This window comes from Micropterus dolomieu, linkage group LG04, assembly GCF_021292245.1.
Source record: "Micropterus dolomieu isolate WLL.071019.BEF.003 ecotype Adirondacks linkage group LG04, ASM2129224v1, whole genome shotgun sequence".
NCBI lineage: Eukaryota > Metazoa > Chordata > Actinopteri > Centrarchiformes > Centrarchidae > Micropterus > Micropterus dolomieu.
The window spans coordinates 24,439,647-24,457,580 of record NC_060153.1 but is presented as its reverse complement, the minus strand read 5'-3'; the positions used below and the strand labels follow the sequence as shown (position 1 = coordinate 24,457,580).

The following is a 17,934-nucleotide window of genomic DNA, read 5'->3' as shown; positions in this document are numbered from 1 at the left end:
TCAAGATTGGCTAAGTGTACTTTGTGTTAGCTTGCCAACTTATCTGGTGGTGCACAAAGATGTACTAAAGAGCTCTGGTGTGGGACAGACCATCTAACTTAACTCAACTTTGTTTCATCATACATTTCCAAAACATCTTTTTTTGCATTGGAAAGTCTGTGGATGACTACTAACTGGGTTATTAAACATTTTGTGCTCTCTTAAATCGTTTATATGCTGATGTCTTAACAACATGTGGCATTCATTCTAAATTTAAATAAGCATAATGCAAAATGATTTATCCAAACCTTTTTTTAATGTCATAGAGAAATGATAGTTTGAAAGAAATGTCTAACTATTAATTTGCAATATGAATACCTATATGTAATATTATCCCTCCACTAATTAGTTGGAACAGGCTGTATTTGCCAGTAACCACAGTATGTTAATTAATACCTTAATACCTAAATTTCAGCAGCTGCTAAAAGCTCCACTATGTTCACCAGCTAGTTGTTAACTTTGTCAGTCTGTTACAGACACAGTACAGTTGGTCAGAAGATGAAAACAATGAAATGAAAGATGCTAAAACGCTTTGTAGAGATGAGGGGAACTGCAGGGTTAGGGATAATTGTCTGTTGGTTCATCACTAAGAGCAACACCTTTCATGTAACATGTAGTCTTTTGATCCATTTTTATATACAGATATTAGTGCAGCTTTAGAGTTTATACACACCCCATGAGGAAGCTAGAGTGACAACTGTGACACTGTGATAAACAAGACCCATCGATCTAAAGGTGTTGAGCCTGCTAATGGAAAAGCTCCACCAAATGCAATATTGGTTCGCCTTACCACTCAAAACAGAGCCTTGTCTGATGTTAAGGTTATAGTTTCATCTGCCTTATATTCAGACAAGAACTAAAGCTTATAATGAAAGCCGCCATTCTGCGAGGGGAGTGTTTTTAATTTACCAAGATCCACAAGGGATAGTTACATCAGACTCTGTGAATTGGTAAACGAAGCATTTATCATGTTTACTCTATGGTGTTGAATAAGTGATTGAGCTTTAGGCTACTAAAGTCGGCAGATGGGAGCAATGACTATTACCCAATCAAAAACAAAAAGCCCAAATTTAAAGAGTTTGAACTGACTGCAGAAACTTTGAATTGATGTACTCTCTACAGCTCGCTTTTCTTTGATTCATGTTTAAAGGTAAACCTTGGCGAACTCAGCTCCTGGCTAATTGCAAACCAAGACTCAGAAACCTTTAGGACACAACATACAGTATTATTTAACACTAAAGACAGAGGACACACACTTTATTTAACAACGCTGAAGAAAGAGACACTCTCATGAAAGCCATTCATGGTCTAATCCATTTTGGTCTTTTTTCTTTGTTTTGGAGCAACAAGCCATTGAGGTGAATAAATAAGATATTAGACCTGACACATGCAGTAGATGTAGCTTTCTGACACATTGATAGCTGGTTATATATTGAATGATGGGCAAAAATAAGATAATTGGGGAAGGAAAACAAGAAAATTGCTGGATGTGAACAACAGACAAGGTTTTGCATATATCAAGTCTAGGATTGAGAAGTGAATTATATACTGTAGTGGCTGCTGGAAAACACACAGATAAAGAAGTTATCATTGTGAGCACCATAGTGCGGTTTTCATCTTCATGAATGCCTCGACTGACGAGCAGACAAAGCATAACAACGCAAAGCCCAAAACAACAGCTCTGTAGGAGACAAAAGCGGCTATATCTCTCAGACTGCAAGCCGCTGACCTTGTGGTTCTTCAGTCGACACGGCAATTAGACATTCCCGGAATTACATCTGGGCCTTTTACAAAAGCTGCTCATTTTCAGCTTAACCGTTTGTTAAGCTTATCCCTGTACACTTTTCCCCCATCAAAGAGTCAAAGAAGCAGTAGAGCACGTCTATCCAAACTTTAGCAAAATGAGAGGGAGCAATTTGTTTATCCGTTTTGCAGACTATCATACAGCCGGTAGGCGGGAATATATTGCTGTTGGATTGCTGCACTTGTCACAAAGAAGAGTTGATAGTTTCTAAAGCATTCTGCCATCCATGTGCAAGTGTTTAATTTGTATTTTCATCACACAGCTTTCTTAGTGTTTTGGCAAATGATTAAGTTGGTGGTATTTCTGCAGGCAAAAAGAGCCAGCGCTACAGAGATAAGGCTGCAGACCACTGATAGATAAATGTAGCATTGAATTTCGAAATGTCTTTATATGCTCACAGACACTCCAAAGATATTTGAGCATCTTATAAATGTTAATTCTTACTTCATCAATGAAAGTGAGGGACAGGAGGAGGGAGAGAGAGCCTGGCTACAGCAAAGATGAGGAAGAGGAAGGGAGGAATGAGCGAGGAGATGCATGCGCTGCCATTAATGAGAGCAAAATAAAAGAAGAGCGAGATGAAGAACAGTTAAAAGACAAAACTAGATGTAATTGTAAAGTAGGGGTGAAGTCAGAAAACTAGAGAGAGAATAGAAAACATAATCAAAGCATGGCAAGTACGCCGATAGGGGTACTAAATTAGCAAAGAGCAAAAGGGTGAGAGTCAGAGGAAGACAGAATCGAAAAGCAAAACCATTTATGAGCTCAATGTAAAGAGATTAAAGACAAAGAAAAGGAAAAAAAACGAGACAGCGAGCAGCTCATGCTCCTCTGGCAGCAGAGCCATGTCTTCCCCACTCATTAGCTGTAGCTCTGTTGCTTAGGGGACCGAGTGGGCCGACTCTGGCCACGACAATGGTTACAATTCCCTGCGGCAACAAATGCTGATTTTAATTAAAGCCAACCTCTTTGTCACTCAGAGAGACAGACGCACACACATAGGCTGACCAGAGTAACTCGCTGGGAGATTCGAGCAAGCATGCAACGTGTCCTCACAAACAGAGAGAGAGAGACAGATGAGCAGCCAGCTGGTGGAGTGAGTCTGAGGAAGGAGGCAAAGGAACTCAGGTGGGCACTACACAACATGACTGTTGAAGCCTTAGGCGTCCTGCTGTAGGACACTCTCATGCATTCAGTGTTTTATGTAATCAGGCAGCGTGCTGACTAGAGTGCAGTAGAACACAGCGAAACACAGCAGCAGACAGGTGTCCTTGACAGCAGTGTCCCCAGGGGACCAGAGGGAGCCTTTTCTCTCCCACTGTGATACGACAAGAGACTAAAGCAGCAGACGTTGTAGGTACATGGCTGATGCTGCTAACGCTGATGGAGGGAGAAAGATTTCTTGACTTTTTTAAATATAAGAAGTGAAAATAACAGTAACTGAGGCGGGTGGGGCTTAGCAAACGATCAGTTAGGGGACTTGCAGACACCAAATAAAACTTGATTTCCTGAGCACCTCCCACCACAGTCAGGAGTCACAAAGGTCACTGCAAAGTTGTTAAAAGGTCAGAGTGTTGAATCAAAGTATCCCTCCAGTATGTGACACATCCTTGATGTGACGTGCCATTAGCACACTGGCAACAACTTGCTGATGTGATTGGCTCATTTGGTGGCTGAGCCTGGTGATGTGAAGTCAGTTACCTTATCCAACATGATGAGAGACTGTCTGTCATTTTCACTGGCATCTCGAGCACATGTGCAGGAATGTGAGCGTTTTTCCTGAGGAAATGGATGTATTCCAGGATACTAAGCTTTTCTCACATCAGACAGCTTATCCTGGAGGAACACAGCACTTCTTATCAGGTACAAAGCTAAAATCACCACCAGGGAAAACAGACCATCCAGTACAATATGACGCCACAGCTTCAAAGGGCAAACGGATAAGGAAAAATGAAGTCAGCTGAAAGAACATTTCTACAAGACAGTGCAATAACACCATATGTTTTGTAAAGTGGAAGGCAATCAAAAGATGTAGAAATATATTTGCACATCAGAGTAGTGATTTGATGTTGTATGTGTTTGGAACGGGGCTGATTTCCATATTTGTAGTATTAAGGAGTGTTACGCACCTTTGCATAAGTAATCTAAATTCCATAGCAACCATTCTGGGTCCCAAAGTCCTCTTCAAAGAACACCGTCAAGTTAGTCGAATGTCAGCACATCGTTCCAGATCCATTACATGTTTTTGTTGCTAAGCAACAAAAACTGCAGAGATTGTGTATGCTAGCTAACATTCAGACTTTTTTTTCTTTTTAACATAGAGTGAAATTTCTTAGCTCACTTACTTGGATAACAAGGTTTATATTTGGCATGATATTTATAGTTAAAGAACAGCAGAGTTTAATTTGAGGATCTTCCTTCTGATGCTATCAATCCACCAGTACACATGCTATATTCAGAAGCTCTACAGCAGGTTCATCTTACCTCCTTGAAATAATAGGCTTCTTTGTTTAAAGAAATGTACCAGCAAAAAATCATATGTATTGCTGTTTTGAAGGCTCTTTCACCTTTCAGGGTTATAGTATTTCTGTGAAGTGGGGACACACAAATAATGTCACAGGTGACTTTAAAGCAATTACACATCTTTAATTGGCTTCTAAAGAGCATCGCCTGTAAGTGGTGTTAAGAAATAATACACATTGGAAGCAGTATTAGGCAGAGTGTAGACTCTATTTCCTTTGTTTATCTTTCTGTCTGTCTGTGAGGCTGTGGGATGTGCATTTTTATCTTTTTCAGTGTTTCACCTTTTTAGTTCACACTGTTAGGGAGCTTCCAGTGGCAGTGAAGAGGCAAAACAAAACTTCATGCAGAGCGAGAAGGAAAGAGAGAGAGTGAGAGAGAGAGAGAGAGAGAGAGAGAGAGAGAGAGAAGTGCACAGGAAATCTTACCAAATCCAGTGACTTCTGCTGAAATTATGACACCTCTATTCAGCAGTAAAGCGCCACGTGTTGTTTAGGATGACAATTTACTCAAGGCAACACAAGCACATGACTTTTGAGTGTAGAACATACAGCAACAGCTTCAGCACCATGGCCTTCAAGAGAAAAGAGCGTCTCTGTAGCTCATGTCCTATTCACATAATTAAATTTGCAGTGGAGGAACATAATCATATGTAAACTGTGCTCATTTCAGAAAATGTAATGAGGCTCGACAGCAAATACATCAGTGGGTTTAGCCTTGTCATGCATTAAGGGTGATAGGAAGCAAGTAAAATTACACTGGTATTCTTTTGCAATACTCACTTGATAGGAAATGAACAGTTTCATTCTAACAATATATCAATAGCTATTATACACTATAGATGGGTATAGTAAGAAAATCCCAGTGAAATCAAAGCTTACGTTTGTCCTTAATAATAGCAGTAGATCGAGAGTGGGTGGCGCTTTTCTAATATATCTAAATGTGGAACAAAATGTAATGATCTGGACAGACCTGGAGTACCAACTGTGATGATTATGACTTTGGATTTCAGAGTGATTGGAGCAATCCACAGTTGTCTTTTGTTCTGATAATTGATCTCTTCTTCTTCCTTGATATGAACAATTTGTGTCCGTAAAGTAAAATACTTTCTCCTGCCTTAGTGGAACACACAACACAAAAGCACTCAACAAAACAGCTCATTGTTGACAGCAACAACTCGGACTAGACAGTTTCACTGTAATCAAATGGTGGTCTCCCAGCATGGAAACCATCAAACATAATTTCCTGTTATACCACTGTTGTACTGGTCTGTTTGAGAGAGTGGAGGTGAAAATAAAACTACGGACTCTCCGGTCATGCTTGCAGCTCCGTGAGGCTGTACTTAGGCACAGTGGTACTTTGAGCTAAATGCTCACATTACTGTTCTAACATGCACACAGTGACAATGCCAACACGCTGATGTTTAGCAGGTATAATGTTAACTGTCTTCAACATTTTGGTTTAGTAAGTTAGCACATTCAAATTTACTTATTTGCACTAAAAGTGCTGGGATTGATGAGAATCATTCGGCAGGTATAAACCAAAACATTGGACAAATTTTTAATTTGACATTATAGTCATGATAAATCGGAGGATTTTTCCACAAGGGAAAAGTGATAAACTATGGACAGCTGAGATATATGGTTTATGATCTAAATGACATCTGAACATCTTGCAGCTTTTGTCTGTCAGCACTCATGTTGCCTATTTGGGATGTAATTGGCCATGGTCCCTGGTTGTCAATATGATGGAATAACGCTACACAAAGAGGGCACCTTTAAATCCAACCTTCCTCTCTCCGAGCCAGAGTGTATGGATGTCATGTCCTGTAACCTGTCAGTAGCATTAACCTTTGGGGAATAGTACAGCTCTCTGTAGCTTTACATCTATTAATATTGATATTCTTTGACCTTAAAGCTATTCTGTTTGTCCCGAGTCACTTCCTCTCCCAGGGACGCACCATTTTACAGAGCAAATTTACCCCTGTGCACCATCATTAAAGCACTGAATAATTTATATTTCCCAGATCCAGCCCTCCTGTTTTTTTGCTGCCTAGACATAATGTAAAGCACAGTTAAACAGGTTTGAATGGGTCTCCATGTCTGAGAAAATGACTTTTTTGTGCGTTGATGTCTGCTCCTCTCCTCCGAGCATGAGTTATTCATATGACATGGAAGTCAGTGGATTGTATCAAATGGGCTGTGTGTGACCTCTATGTAAATAGGAAGATATTGTATTTCATCCGACCTGGCTTGTTCAGAGCCCGGCTGTGCACAGTATTTCTATAAAAAAGGAAATCATCACCACATAATGCTGTGGAGAATTTGAACTCAAATAAGATTTTGGTATTTTTCTATCACACTCTCATGCCAGTGAAAGTTGTTAACTGATCTTGATCTTGTTACTGCTCCTGGCCAAGAAATAGTTTGGCCCACAACCCTCCATAAAGCCACAACATGTAATTTGAACACTTTTTTATGGATAAAATGAGATATAATGTGTTAATTAGTAAGCTTTAAAGATGCTGGTAGGTGGATTCGGTTACCTTTGGACAGAGCCAGGGTTGCTGATTCGCACTGTTTCTAGACTTTATGCTAAGCTAAGATAAGCTAAGCAGCTATTGGTGGTAGTTTCATATTCATCGTAGACTCGAGATTTGTGTCAATTTACTCATCTAACTCTCTGCAAGAGAGTGAATAAGCATTTTCTCAATTGGTCAACTATTCCTATGTTTAAGAAACTACTGTAGATGTATAATGTGATGCATATGGTAGACAAATACTAGCAAAAACTCAAGACATAATGAAATTGAATACAACAAAAACACAAACTGTGACCTCAAAAATGGCCTCAAAGCTGAATTCAGACGGGGGGTCAATAGGGGCCCAAAAGCTAATTGTCCCCCCACCCCACCAACAACCATGTCTCATGCAGTCTCAACAAAAAACTGCAAGCTTTCCACTTGTATTTTTATTACAGGGCTATTGTACTGAATGGCAAAGTATTGTTAGGCTATATGTTCAGTTATTTAGTCTTTCTTCTGTGTAAGGCCTTACAGATAGTTTGTTGCCTGTCTCTATTTGAAGGTAAAAGGTAATACAAACTCATAGAAGGATGACACGAATCTAAAACAATCATGAGATCAACTGATGCTTCTGGGTAAAGTTAACATGGTGAGAGTGTAGGACCAGTTCAAATCATTACTCAGTAGTTCCACTTTATTCAGTTCATCAAAGTCTTTCTTCCTTTTTGACTTTTCAAAGGCTCAACTTTTCTTCCCCAAACGACACCACACAACCCAGATTTAAACCCTGATTTTCTTCATATTCACTCAGCTCCAGGCTGATTCTTTTCATCTGTCTTCAAGGTTAAGAGTTTGTCTAACCATCGCCTGGACCGCAGCAGCGGCTCTTGCACCCACTCTTGTCTTCTTTTTCTCCCATCTCGGGGGGCTCCACTTTCAGCCCCAGGGCCCTTTACTCCGAGGGCAGGAGCAACAGAAGTAGCATGTCTTCGATCTCAGTGAACATTTCTTTCCCTCACCGCTCCCCACAGTCCTCTGTGACCAAGCAACCTTGTTAGAATGGTAAAAATAGTAACACCAGCGATGATTTGAGAGAAGCAGGAGACTGTGCTTATAAAAAAGACAAAGAGAGAGAGGGAAAGGAGAAGAGTAATGAGGGAGAGAGAGCCTGGGAAATATATGTGTCAGCTGTAGAAGCCCTCAGAGCGGCCCAACTTTCAGCTGCGTAGGTGAGAGAGATTATATGCCCCTGCTGGTTTGGCTGATTAGCAATGACCCCTGGTAAAGAGGCTGCGACATCGCAAATGGCAGCCTTTACTTGGATCATAGAACACAGCATAATTCAAATTGCTAAGTTTTCTAATTTGAATATTATAGGCAGGTGTTTTTTCTTTATGCAACATTATACACTTCTTGCGCCTTTCTGTAGGGAAACAATCTATAAAAATGTGTTGTTATGGAGTCGTTCCAGGATAACTGTTGCATTTATCTGTGATTATAGGAACTCAAATACAGAAAAGAAAATATACAACAGATGGCCTGAAAGGCAAATCTTTCCTCTTGATATTTACAGTAAGTACAACCTTGAAGATGCTGGCATGCTTTTGAACACATGAGAGAAACAACATCAGTTTTCAAAGTTTCTGCTGAAGTTTAGAGTGATCTTCAGATGGAACTATGGTCCAGCTTTAAAGCCATAGCTGACATTTTTGGCAGCGGCAGTGGTGGCACTGCAGAGAAAGCCCTGCTGAATTCAGCATTAAAACAGTAATAGCTTCCACCCAACTTGTCCTCAATCAATAAGAAGTCAGTGTAAGTGTTTGTTCTCAAATGAATTTGGAATTCATATTATTTTATTCCTCCTCCTCCTCCTGCACTCACGACTCTCTGCTGCTGTTGTGCTCCCGCTGTTGGTGCTGGTGGTTAACTTTTCCGTCCGATAATGGAACAGAGTGGACTGCTTATCGATTTGTCTGTCTAGATACAAGTCAGTGTGCGATCTCGGCAGAGCAGTGCTGTTACATTTCTCTGCACTGTGTGGCAGCCCGCGGCGCCAATGCTTCAAATTAGGGAGTGACAAGAAGGGGGTGGAAAATAGGCCACATGTCAACTAATGACAAACATTGTAAATTTTCAGCCAATTTGTTTTCTTTGTGCACTTGATGAGGTCAGTGATGAATCTAATCTATGAAGTGCCCCTCATGCTGACAACAAGCAATATGTCTTTGGCAGGGAGTGCTGTGTGCATAAAGCTGGTCTTCCTCAGTGAACACTGTGATGAATGAGAGCTATTATAGTTGATGCATGTGATTTCTGCTCCATGTGGACTGCATATATTGGACTGACCCCACAAATGTATGTGTTTGTGTCTCCCTCGCTCAGTCTTCCTTCTCTGGGTTGCATACATCCGAAGAAGACGACGTTCAGTTAACCTGATATCCAGGCTGCTCAGTTCCAGCAACAGGGCAAAGATCTATTATGCGATAATTGTAGTTGCCTTTTAGCCACAGGAGTGCAGGTGCATGTGCTGAGAGGATGCCATATGGAGGTGCGTGTGTGTGTGTGTGTGTGTGTGTGTGTGTGTGTGTGTGTGTTGTATAAGGGTTGGGGTTGCGGGACGCTTTCATCTCAGCAGTGCTTTAAGGCCAATATAGCAAATGGCGCGGACTGACCAGCTGCTTGACGTGCTGTTTAACTGCCCGCAATCCTAGTTTCTCTCTCCAGAGCCACTACTGGCTGCCTGCCCATATCTCTCTCGCCCTCTCTCTCTCCTTTTTATCTCCCCCTCTACTATCTCTGTGCTACTGCCATGCTGTTATCTTGTTCTCCGTCCTGTCAGTCAATTAAGCTTGCCTGTCTTTCATTTTATCACAGTCTTTTTGATGTAAAATATTTGACTCACCTCCTGTCGCTGCTAAAATGCACAACTTACTTCTGAGCCTGACGATTGGATGGTTGTCTACATTTCAGGCAGTTGTCTCCCCCAAGCCTTCTTTATCTAATTCTACACTACGGGCGCAATCATAATTGTCTTGACAGTCATGCGGTGAGAGAGGCCGACCAGTCAGTGTGGGTGGAAGCATCCTTACACTCTCACAGATTCCACTCTGTCAAGGTCCTTCTGTCCTTAGCCGGTAGCCTCTGGTCACGGCTAGTCCTGTTGTCTGAGCATATTAGCATTGCACAGCACTGCAAAACCAAGCTCAAACAGTAAAAGCGTACACACATGTGCTCGCATATGGATATTGCAGACCGATGCACGTGCACAGCAACACAGTATGAGCACACAGAGATGGATTGCAACAAGGACGGGTGCCAGGTCGCAGTGACGCTGCATCATGCCAGTCCCTGCAACTTGGCAAGGGAGGACATATAAAGGATAAGATGATTGTTGACTTTTTGACAGGTTGAACCAAAGCTGTATTTTGGGTTGGAATATGGTTATTTGATGAGTCGGTCCAGCTGAGCATCTCTCATCTTGGCAAATGACTCCCTCATTAATCTGACAGACAGCAGTCTATTTCTGGTCAGCGCTCTGCAGCTTTTTGGAGTAGAAACTGAGCACATAATTTTATTATCTTTTCAATCTGAAATGGAGGAACACTTTAAACATAAACAGCAGATGTGTTTATGCAACTGTTGGAGTCTGCCTGGCTCATAAATGGAGTCTAGATGTGACATTGACATTAAAAAGTGGTGTATCACATCCTGCCAAAGGGAAATCACATTTTAATATCAGGCGCATCTATAATAGGAACAGTAGAATGAGCTTGGATCACCATTTTAACAACAAGCCAAATAATAACAATTACAAGGGACACAACACAACTTCAATATTCAAGTATAATCAACATATCATGTAGCCTACAAAGGAGTGCAAAAAACAACTGTAAAAGAGAAAAACGTCTTCCCTTTTTCAGAAGAGTCTTGATGCACTGTGAACTCTGTGGCTTAATCTGAAGATCACAAATTGAGAAACATAAATTTAAAATGTTGCTGACTAGACAACTGTAATTTCATCTTCAAATAGTGTCTGTGGGTTTTGTGCAATTAAGCCCTGACTTATTGCTGTAAAACACCCACTACAACGTTGTCATGTAAACCTGTCAACACTTTGAAGTCTAAACTGAAATTAAAGTTTTGCTAAAATATATATATATTAAAGAAAATCCCCCTCTCACTCCTTGCGGGGTGGTATGTGTCATCCTCAAGCTTGGGTCCTGTACCAGAGGCCTGAGATTTTGAGGGTTCTGCACAGTATCTTAGCTGTTCCTAGAACTGCACTCTTCTGGACAGAGACCTCTGGTGTTTTACCTGGAATCTGCTGTAGCCACTCTCCCAGTTCGGGTGTCACAGCCCCCAGTGCTCCGATTTCCACTGCCACCACAGTTGCTCTTACTTTCCACATCTTTTCTAGTTCCTCTTTCAGCCCTTGGTATTTCTCAAACTTCTCGTGTTCCTTCTTTTGCTGTCGCTTGGGATTGCCACATCTATCACTGCAGACTTCTTCTGCTGTTGATCAACACGATGTCTGGTTGGTTAGCCATCACCAGTTTGTCAGTCTGGATCCTGAAGTCCCACAGGATCTTAGCTTGGTCATTCTCAACTACCTTAGGAGGTGTCTTCCATTTTGACCTTGGGACTTCCAGCCCATACTCGTGGTAGATGTTCCTGTACACTATGCCAGCTACCTGGTTATGGCGTTCCATGTACGCACTTCCTGCCTGCATCTTACACCCTGCTGTTATGTGCTGTGCTGTCTCAGGGGCATCCTTGCACAGTCTGCACTTTTTCTATTTGTCTGTCTCTAGATGCCGTGCAGTAGCTTGTCTCTCCATTAAATATCAAACATCTGCATATATACACATATACATACATACGTATGTATGTATATATATACATACATACATATACATACATACATATATATATATATACATACAGATACATATACATACATATATACACACACACACATATATATATATATATACATACACATATATATAGCAGTCCCAGATGTTTGAATCTTAAATGCTGTTTCTATAAATATGTCCAAAAATAGTTTTATAGTCTTATGAACAATGGACAATTTTTTCCAATTTCTTTACACAAAAAGTGAGGAGATTTCAGGATGTGCGGTCTGCATTAGGCAGTGTTGAAAGTGACTCCTGAAACCCACAGTCTTTACTTTTGTGTTGAGACCATCTCTGCTCCAAATTTCCAGCTGCGACTTTTAAGGCAGGCTGAGCTCGTGCTGCAAAATTGTTGTTGTCGCTGACTTTGAAGCAAGGTAATGACATAAACATCACTCAAAATGCAATTACACACAACCTATTTCTTTTTGATATCCAATGGAGTGTTAAAGTGAATGAAGCGAAATGTAGTGTGAAACCAGTGAGGATGCATGGGCTGGGCTAATGGAAGCCACAAATGGTTGGACAGGAACCAGTCTGCTTCTTCTTTTAAAAGTCACATCAAGCTGATGGAGTGGAAGAATGATGGAGTGAGGACTCAGTCAAAGTCAGACAGGAAACAGACAGGATTTGAGGATATTTTACAAGATGAGAAGCAGTGTTTATCCAAGCTGGGAGTTGGGGTGAAGTGGTTTAAGAGTAGAAACATCTTTCTCAGGATGTGTTGTTACAAGGGGGCCATGGCTTGAATGTGCATCCTCTAAATAAGTTTTAAAAGATGTGTGTGTGTGTGTGTGTGTGTTAAGCCCATCTGTGTGTGCACTGGGGGCATGTCACTATTAATTTCTTTCACTTTAGGCACCGTTTTAAGTTACAAGCACAAGCAGCATTCTCTTACATGCTGCAAACCCCTGAGTAAGCTGAGACAGCTTCAGTCGTTTTCTCCAGAGGGACTGACTGCGAGAGAGAGAGGGATACACAGGCAGTAATACAGGAGAAAACGTACAACACAGAGAAAAACAAATGAGGGAGAAAATATTAAGAAAAGGCGGCGCTTCTCTGCAGAGAAGCTGGTCTCTGAGAACCACCAAGGGAATGGAAAGAATAGCCTGTATTGTTTTCTCTTCCCTTTGATTTTCTGCCCTCAGCAATAACACCTCCCCATACACACATGCATGCAAGCACACACAGATATACAGTGGCAGAAATACTCAGGGTTTGTTCTTCCTGTAACCAAAGATATTTCCTTCTGGTTTTTCTCTGTGACCAGAAAAAGAATATATGTTTGCCCTTCTTGTTTGCTTCTTAAGGTCTGTGAAGTCTTCCAGGGATGAAATAAATATCTTTCTAAGCACCATTTAACAGCTAATATACAAGACACTAAGGTTCTGGTATGTGACATGGACATGGAAATGAATACCCAGAACAACACTTACAGTTGTTCTGAAGACATTTCAAGAATCCTCAAAAACTCTCTTAACCTTCTGAATAAAAAAATATTTAGTCTCTTTCAAAATAAACAAATCAGTAGTAAATAAAGGGCAGCTTTGCTTTCTTGGAGGTGAGTTGTTGATTGTGTGAGAGTTTAAGTGTTTTCTGGGGTTTATCTTTTGACACCGCCCACCATGGGGCCACAGCGGTGCAGTCACAAGTCTAGTTCAACGAAACACCTTAAGCCCTATTAGTTGCTCAAAGTTTCAGAGAGTTTAACACGTCCGGCGCTGTTTTCTGGGGTTTTTCATTTAACATCACCTGCCATGGGGGATACAACACTGCAACAATGAGTCTAGTACAACACAAAATCTCTAACCCCTTAAATACAACTCAGTTGCTAAGATTTTGTCCACAATACATCCTCGCTAACAGTGTAACAATTGCACCTTAACAGACCAGCTGAATGATCAGACATAAGAGCTATAGCAGCACCTTGTCAGTGCTTTGTACGGTCACCAGCCCATCAAATTAAACAGTCCCTTCACTCATGGTTTCAATAGTAAACTGTCATAGGAATGTCAATTACCAGCAAAAAACATTATATTCTAACCAGAAACATTTAAGAAAAACGTAAATTACAAAGCATCTTCTGTATTTCATACAACTAGGAGGTTTTTTCAGTAATTTTTAACAAAGCGTAGTTGAAATGCATCACGGGATGTCTGAGGGACGGCCTTTAAAGCTGATAGTCTGTACTACATTGTGGGTGTGTGAGCCTCTGTCTCTTACATGCAGTAGCATCTAGTTGCGAGATTGTGATGTAGAGACAGGATGGTGTACTGAGATTCAGTGTGGATTAATGTATGCTCTCTCTTAACTGTGGCTAAATTGTCTTATAGCGGACAATTAAACTTTCTCAGTAACAAATGAGTAACAAAGTGTTTCAAAGTGCGAGTGATTATTTTTCGTTCTTGATTTAAACTCTCAGTAACAAATGTTTCAAATGCCTGCGTGGTTACTTTTCGTTCGCATTCCTCCTGAGTAGTGACATCACTGATCGAAGGGGTCCCACACACGCAATAGGCCTACGGGGTGACCCCTGGATTGGAGAGTAAACCAAATGCATTTCCTCCTGTCTTTAAACATGTATTTAGGTTACACAAACAGTCCACACACTTAACAACGATGGCAATGAGTTAAAAGAAATAGCCCGTGACTTGTTGTAAACAACAATGAAATAGACTAGTGTTATTTTTCGTTCTTGTTTTAAACTCCACCTGTATGGCAGTAGGGGGCTGTAAAGACCTGTGGGGGATGCAGAACAGGGGTCTCAAATATAAAAACGTGCCCAGAAACCTCACTAAAAGTGAGTCCACAGGTAGTCTTCACGACTGTAACGACTGTCGTTACAGCAACCAGGAACACTAACGAACCAGCAGTATCGATGACCCTGGCAAACGACCCCACTGAGGTTAAATAGCTGAGTTTCCCTGCCAGTCAGTCAGAACTGAAGAAGTCCTTTTGATGAGGGACGCTAGTCTTCCAGTATCTTCAACCAAGTCCAGTTGCCCTTGACTTTAACCTTCGTTGGATAACTATGACCTGGATGACTGAGAATCTTCATAGATATCTCACTAAAAGTGTGCGTCGAAAAGACAAAATGGCTTATGCCCAAAAAAAAAAAATTCAGACTTATAAAACCGTCAATCGATATGCATATTATTATGGGGTTGATCCGCTTTATAGCTTTGATGGGTGCAAGAATAGGATACATCCCCCACATCATATAGACAGGTTTTCTAGCGATCCATCATTAATGTGTTGTGTATGATTTCTGCGAAGTTTCTCATGGAGGGAGAGAGTAATGCGCCCATCAACCTGGAGCCTGTCGGCTTGCGCTGAAAAAGCGAATCTTGATTGTAGAAAACCTAACATCCGTTTGATCAACGTAAGATCAGACACGGGGTAGATCCGTTTTTTATCTTTGATAGGGGTGTTGATATTGACAGCCTGTCAATAGCGACACAGTTGCCGGTTTGACATGAACTCACGAAGGCGGCTGTATATTCACCGCCGTCTAATTCTGCATAGACCATAATATAGGGTAGCCTACATTAGTCTATGTGATGCGGTGTTGTCATCAGGAACTAAATGTTACGAGGAGCAAAGGGTATAGTTAGTGAAAGGGATGGATTTATGCGTGAGAACACAAAACAGATGTCTCTCACATGATGTTTACAAATGCGTGCGCGAGTGTTCATTTATCGTTCTTGTTTTAAAACTCTCAGTAACAAATATTTCAAATGCATGCGCTCCTGCACCATAGGAAAAGAGGCTCCGCGGCTCCCCTCCCTTTATAACAGATCGCAGGAACGGGGCATTCCTCCTGAGTACTGACGTCACTGACCGAAGGGGACACACACACACCCGCAAGACGGTATGATCCCAGTACTAATGGATTCCCCCGTTTGAAAAGAGAATTAACCTTTACATTACATCTGTGTTTAAACATGTATTCAGGTTACACAAACAATCCACTCACTTAACAACGATGGCAATGAGTTAAAAGAAATAGCTTGTGACTTGTTGTGAACGACGATGAACAAACCATCATATCCATACATGCTGCGTTTGGCTCAATATTGTACAGCATACAAGTAATTAATATGATTCCTGGTTAAACGGTGATTGAGGTGTTCTTTTGCAGAAACAGAATCTCCGCTTGTGTTTATTATCCTCAGTCATGGTTCTTTTTGTGTGTCGCATATCATTAAATTATGTTGGGGTTTTTTGTTTGTTTGTTTTTATCTTTGATAGGGGGGATATTGATATTGACAGGCTGTCAATAGCTAGACAGTTGTCGGTTGTCATGAACGCGCGAATGTAACGAGACCATCAGCTGTCAAAAGCAGGTGTCTTACGCTGAAAGAGCAATTGTAGAAAACATCCGACTGTTCAATGTAAGGCACTATAGTCTATAGTCTATACGGCTCTAAGTCCAGTTTCAGACGTTGTAGACATCAAACGCCAGAGTTAATGACATGAGGCAGACATCCTGTAGGCATAGGTGTGATGCATACATATGAGATAGCTACCTCCTTCTGTCATGCGTAACATCGGATTTAGACAAAAAATACTATGCACTAGTAATTTGCTCGACTGACGCATTGAAAACGGCTTCAATTTAAATGTGATTAGTCCTCCTGTTCACCTTGAGAATAAATTGTACAGCATACAAGTAATTAATATGATTCCTGATTAAACGGTGATCGAGGTGTTCTTTTGAACAGAATCTCCGCTTATGTTTATTATCCTCAGTCATGGTTCTTTTTGTGTGTCGCATATCATCTTGTTTTAATTTTTATAGCGAACTTCAGGGAGAATCAATCAAACAAGTGTCTGATTATTTAGAAAGGCTTTAGGCTTTAAGCCTATACTACTCAGAGGTAGTATTTTGATATATTTACACAGTTGTAGGACTATTCACTTCAAACAGTTTCATCCTTATGCCGTGTGAGTCGCCATTTCTCATTTATCCTCTTTATGTGCATAGCCTACACATGGTTCAGAGTTTACTTACAGGATGCACATTTTCAATGTCTTCAACGAGTTTGTTTTTTATAGATCATAACCTTTGCTAGGGAAGTGGCATTAGTTGTTGTCACCTATATTGTAATAATATTTATTTCTACTTACTGTATAGTTGTCTGCTGTGTTTCTTTCTTAGACCGATCATGTGTTTTGCCTGCAACATCTTAATTATTAGCTAGTAAACAAAATACGTCAGGCCCAAAGTCTTTTTTCCGGTTTCATCCTGCATCACAGAGCGTTTTCAGACTCAGAACTGACTTTTTTTCAGACCTGCCTGTTGTGTATGTGCCTAAGAGAAACTAAATAAACATGTCTGATCGCATTAAAAGAAACCTGTCTTTACTGCAAACTATGCACGGAGCATCTCCATCTCAGAGAGTGAATATTATTAAATCTGCATCACCAGACCTTTTGGTAGCGTTATGCGAAATAGCCTACAATGTTTTAAAAGGTAAAATTCCTTTAAATAAGACAGAGTATCAAAAATTAAAAAAGAAGAAGGAGGGGATTAGACTGCTTGCCAATAAAAAGGTTTGCGCTTCAAAGAAAAAAGCGACTTTGCTTAAACAGTCTGGCGGTTTTCTTCTACCCCTCCTGAGTATCGCTGTGCCTTTTATAACGAGTCTTATTGCTCCGAGACAAACTTAGATGACTATGGAGTTTGCACAAAAAATGTTTCTGGTACCTAAACAACAGCTTGATCTTTTAAGAAGACCTCTGGCACACGAGTCTATTCGAGAAATGATATCATGAAAAAGCAAAAAAATATTCCATCGTATTGCAGAGATTTCTCACCATGGTAAAACAAGGAGAAAAAGACCAGAACACACTAACTTTGTCAATGCCGGTCGCTGAGGATTTTCACTCTTCAGAGCAGAAGAATCAAGAAGGAAGAGACTTTGTTTTTGAAGAAGTCTTAAAAAACATGCCAAAAAACAGCAGGAATAAAACTCAGCATATTTTGGATAAAATGTCCTCCTCAAAAAACATATCTGCATGGACTGAACATGGGGAGTTTGTGTTTAACGGTAATGTTATTAAAGGGTCTCGTGTATGATTTGATAAGAGGAGTAACTGCTTCTCACAACGTGTCTGACAGCCAGAGA

General features: G+C 40.7%; 1 protein-coding gene and 1 long non-coding RNA gene across 2 annotated transcripts in view; one reads left to right on the top strand and one right to left on the bottom strand.

Annotated features, from left to right (window-relative positions):
- The window catches only part of xylt1 (xylosyltransferase I), a 95,568-nt gene extending 91,980 nt beyond the window's left edge, over window positions 1–3,588 (bottom strand). The window contains exon 1 of the mRNA XM_046047851.1: window positions 3,545–3,588. Coding sequence (XP_045903807.1) covers window positions 3,545–3,556 — 12 coding nt within the window. The 5' untranslated portion in view covers window positions 3,557–3,588. The remainder of the gene's footprint in view (window positions 1–3,544) is intronic.
- Window positions 1–17,934, top strand: part of LOC123970010 — a 112,115-nt gene that overhangs the window by 43,885 nt on the left and 50,296 nt on the right. The gene's annotated exons all lie outside the window — the stretch shown is intronic.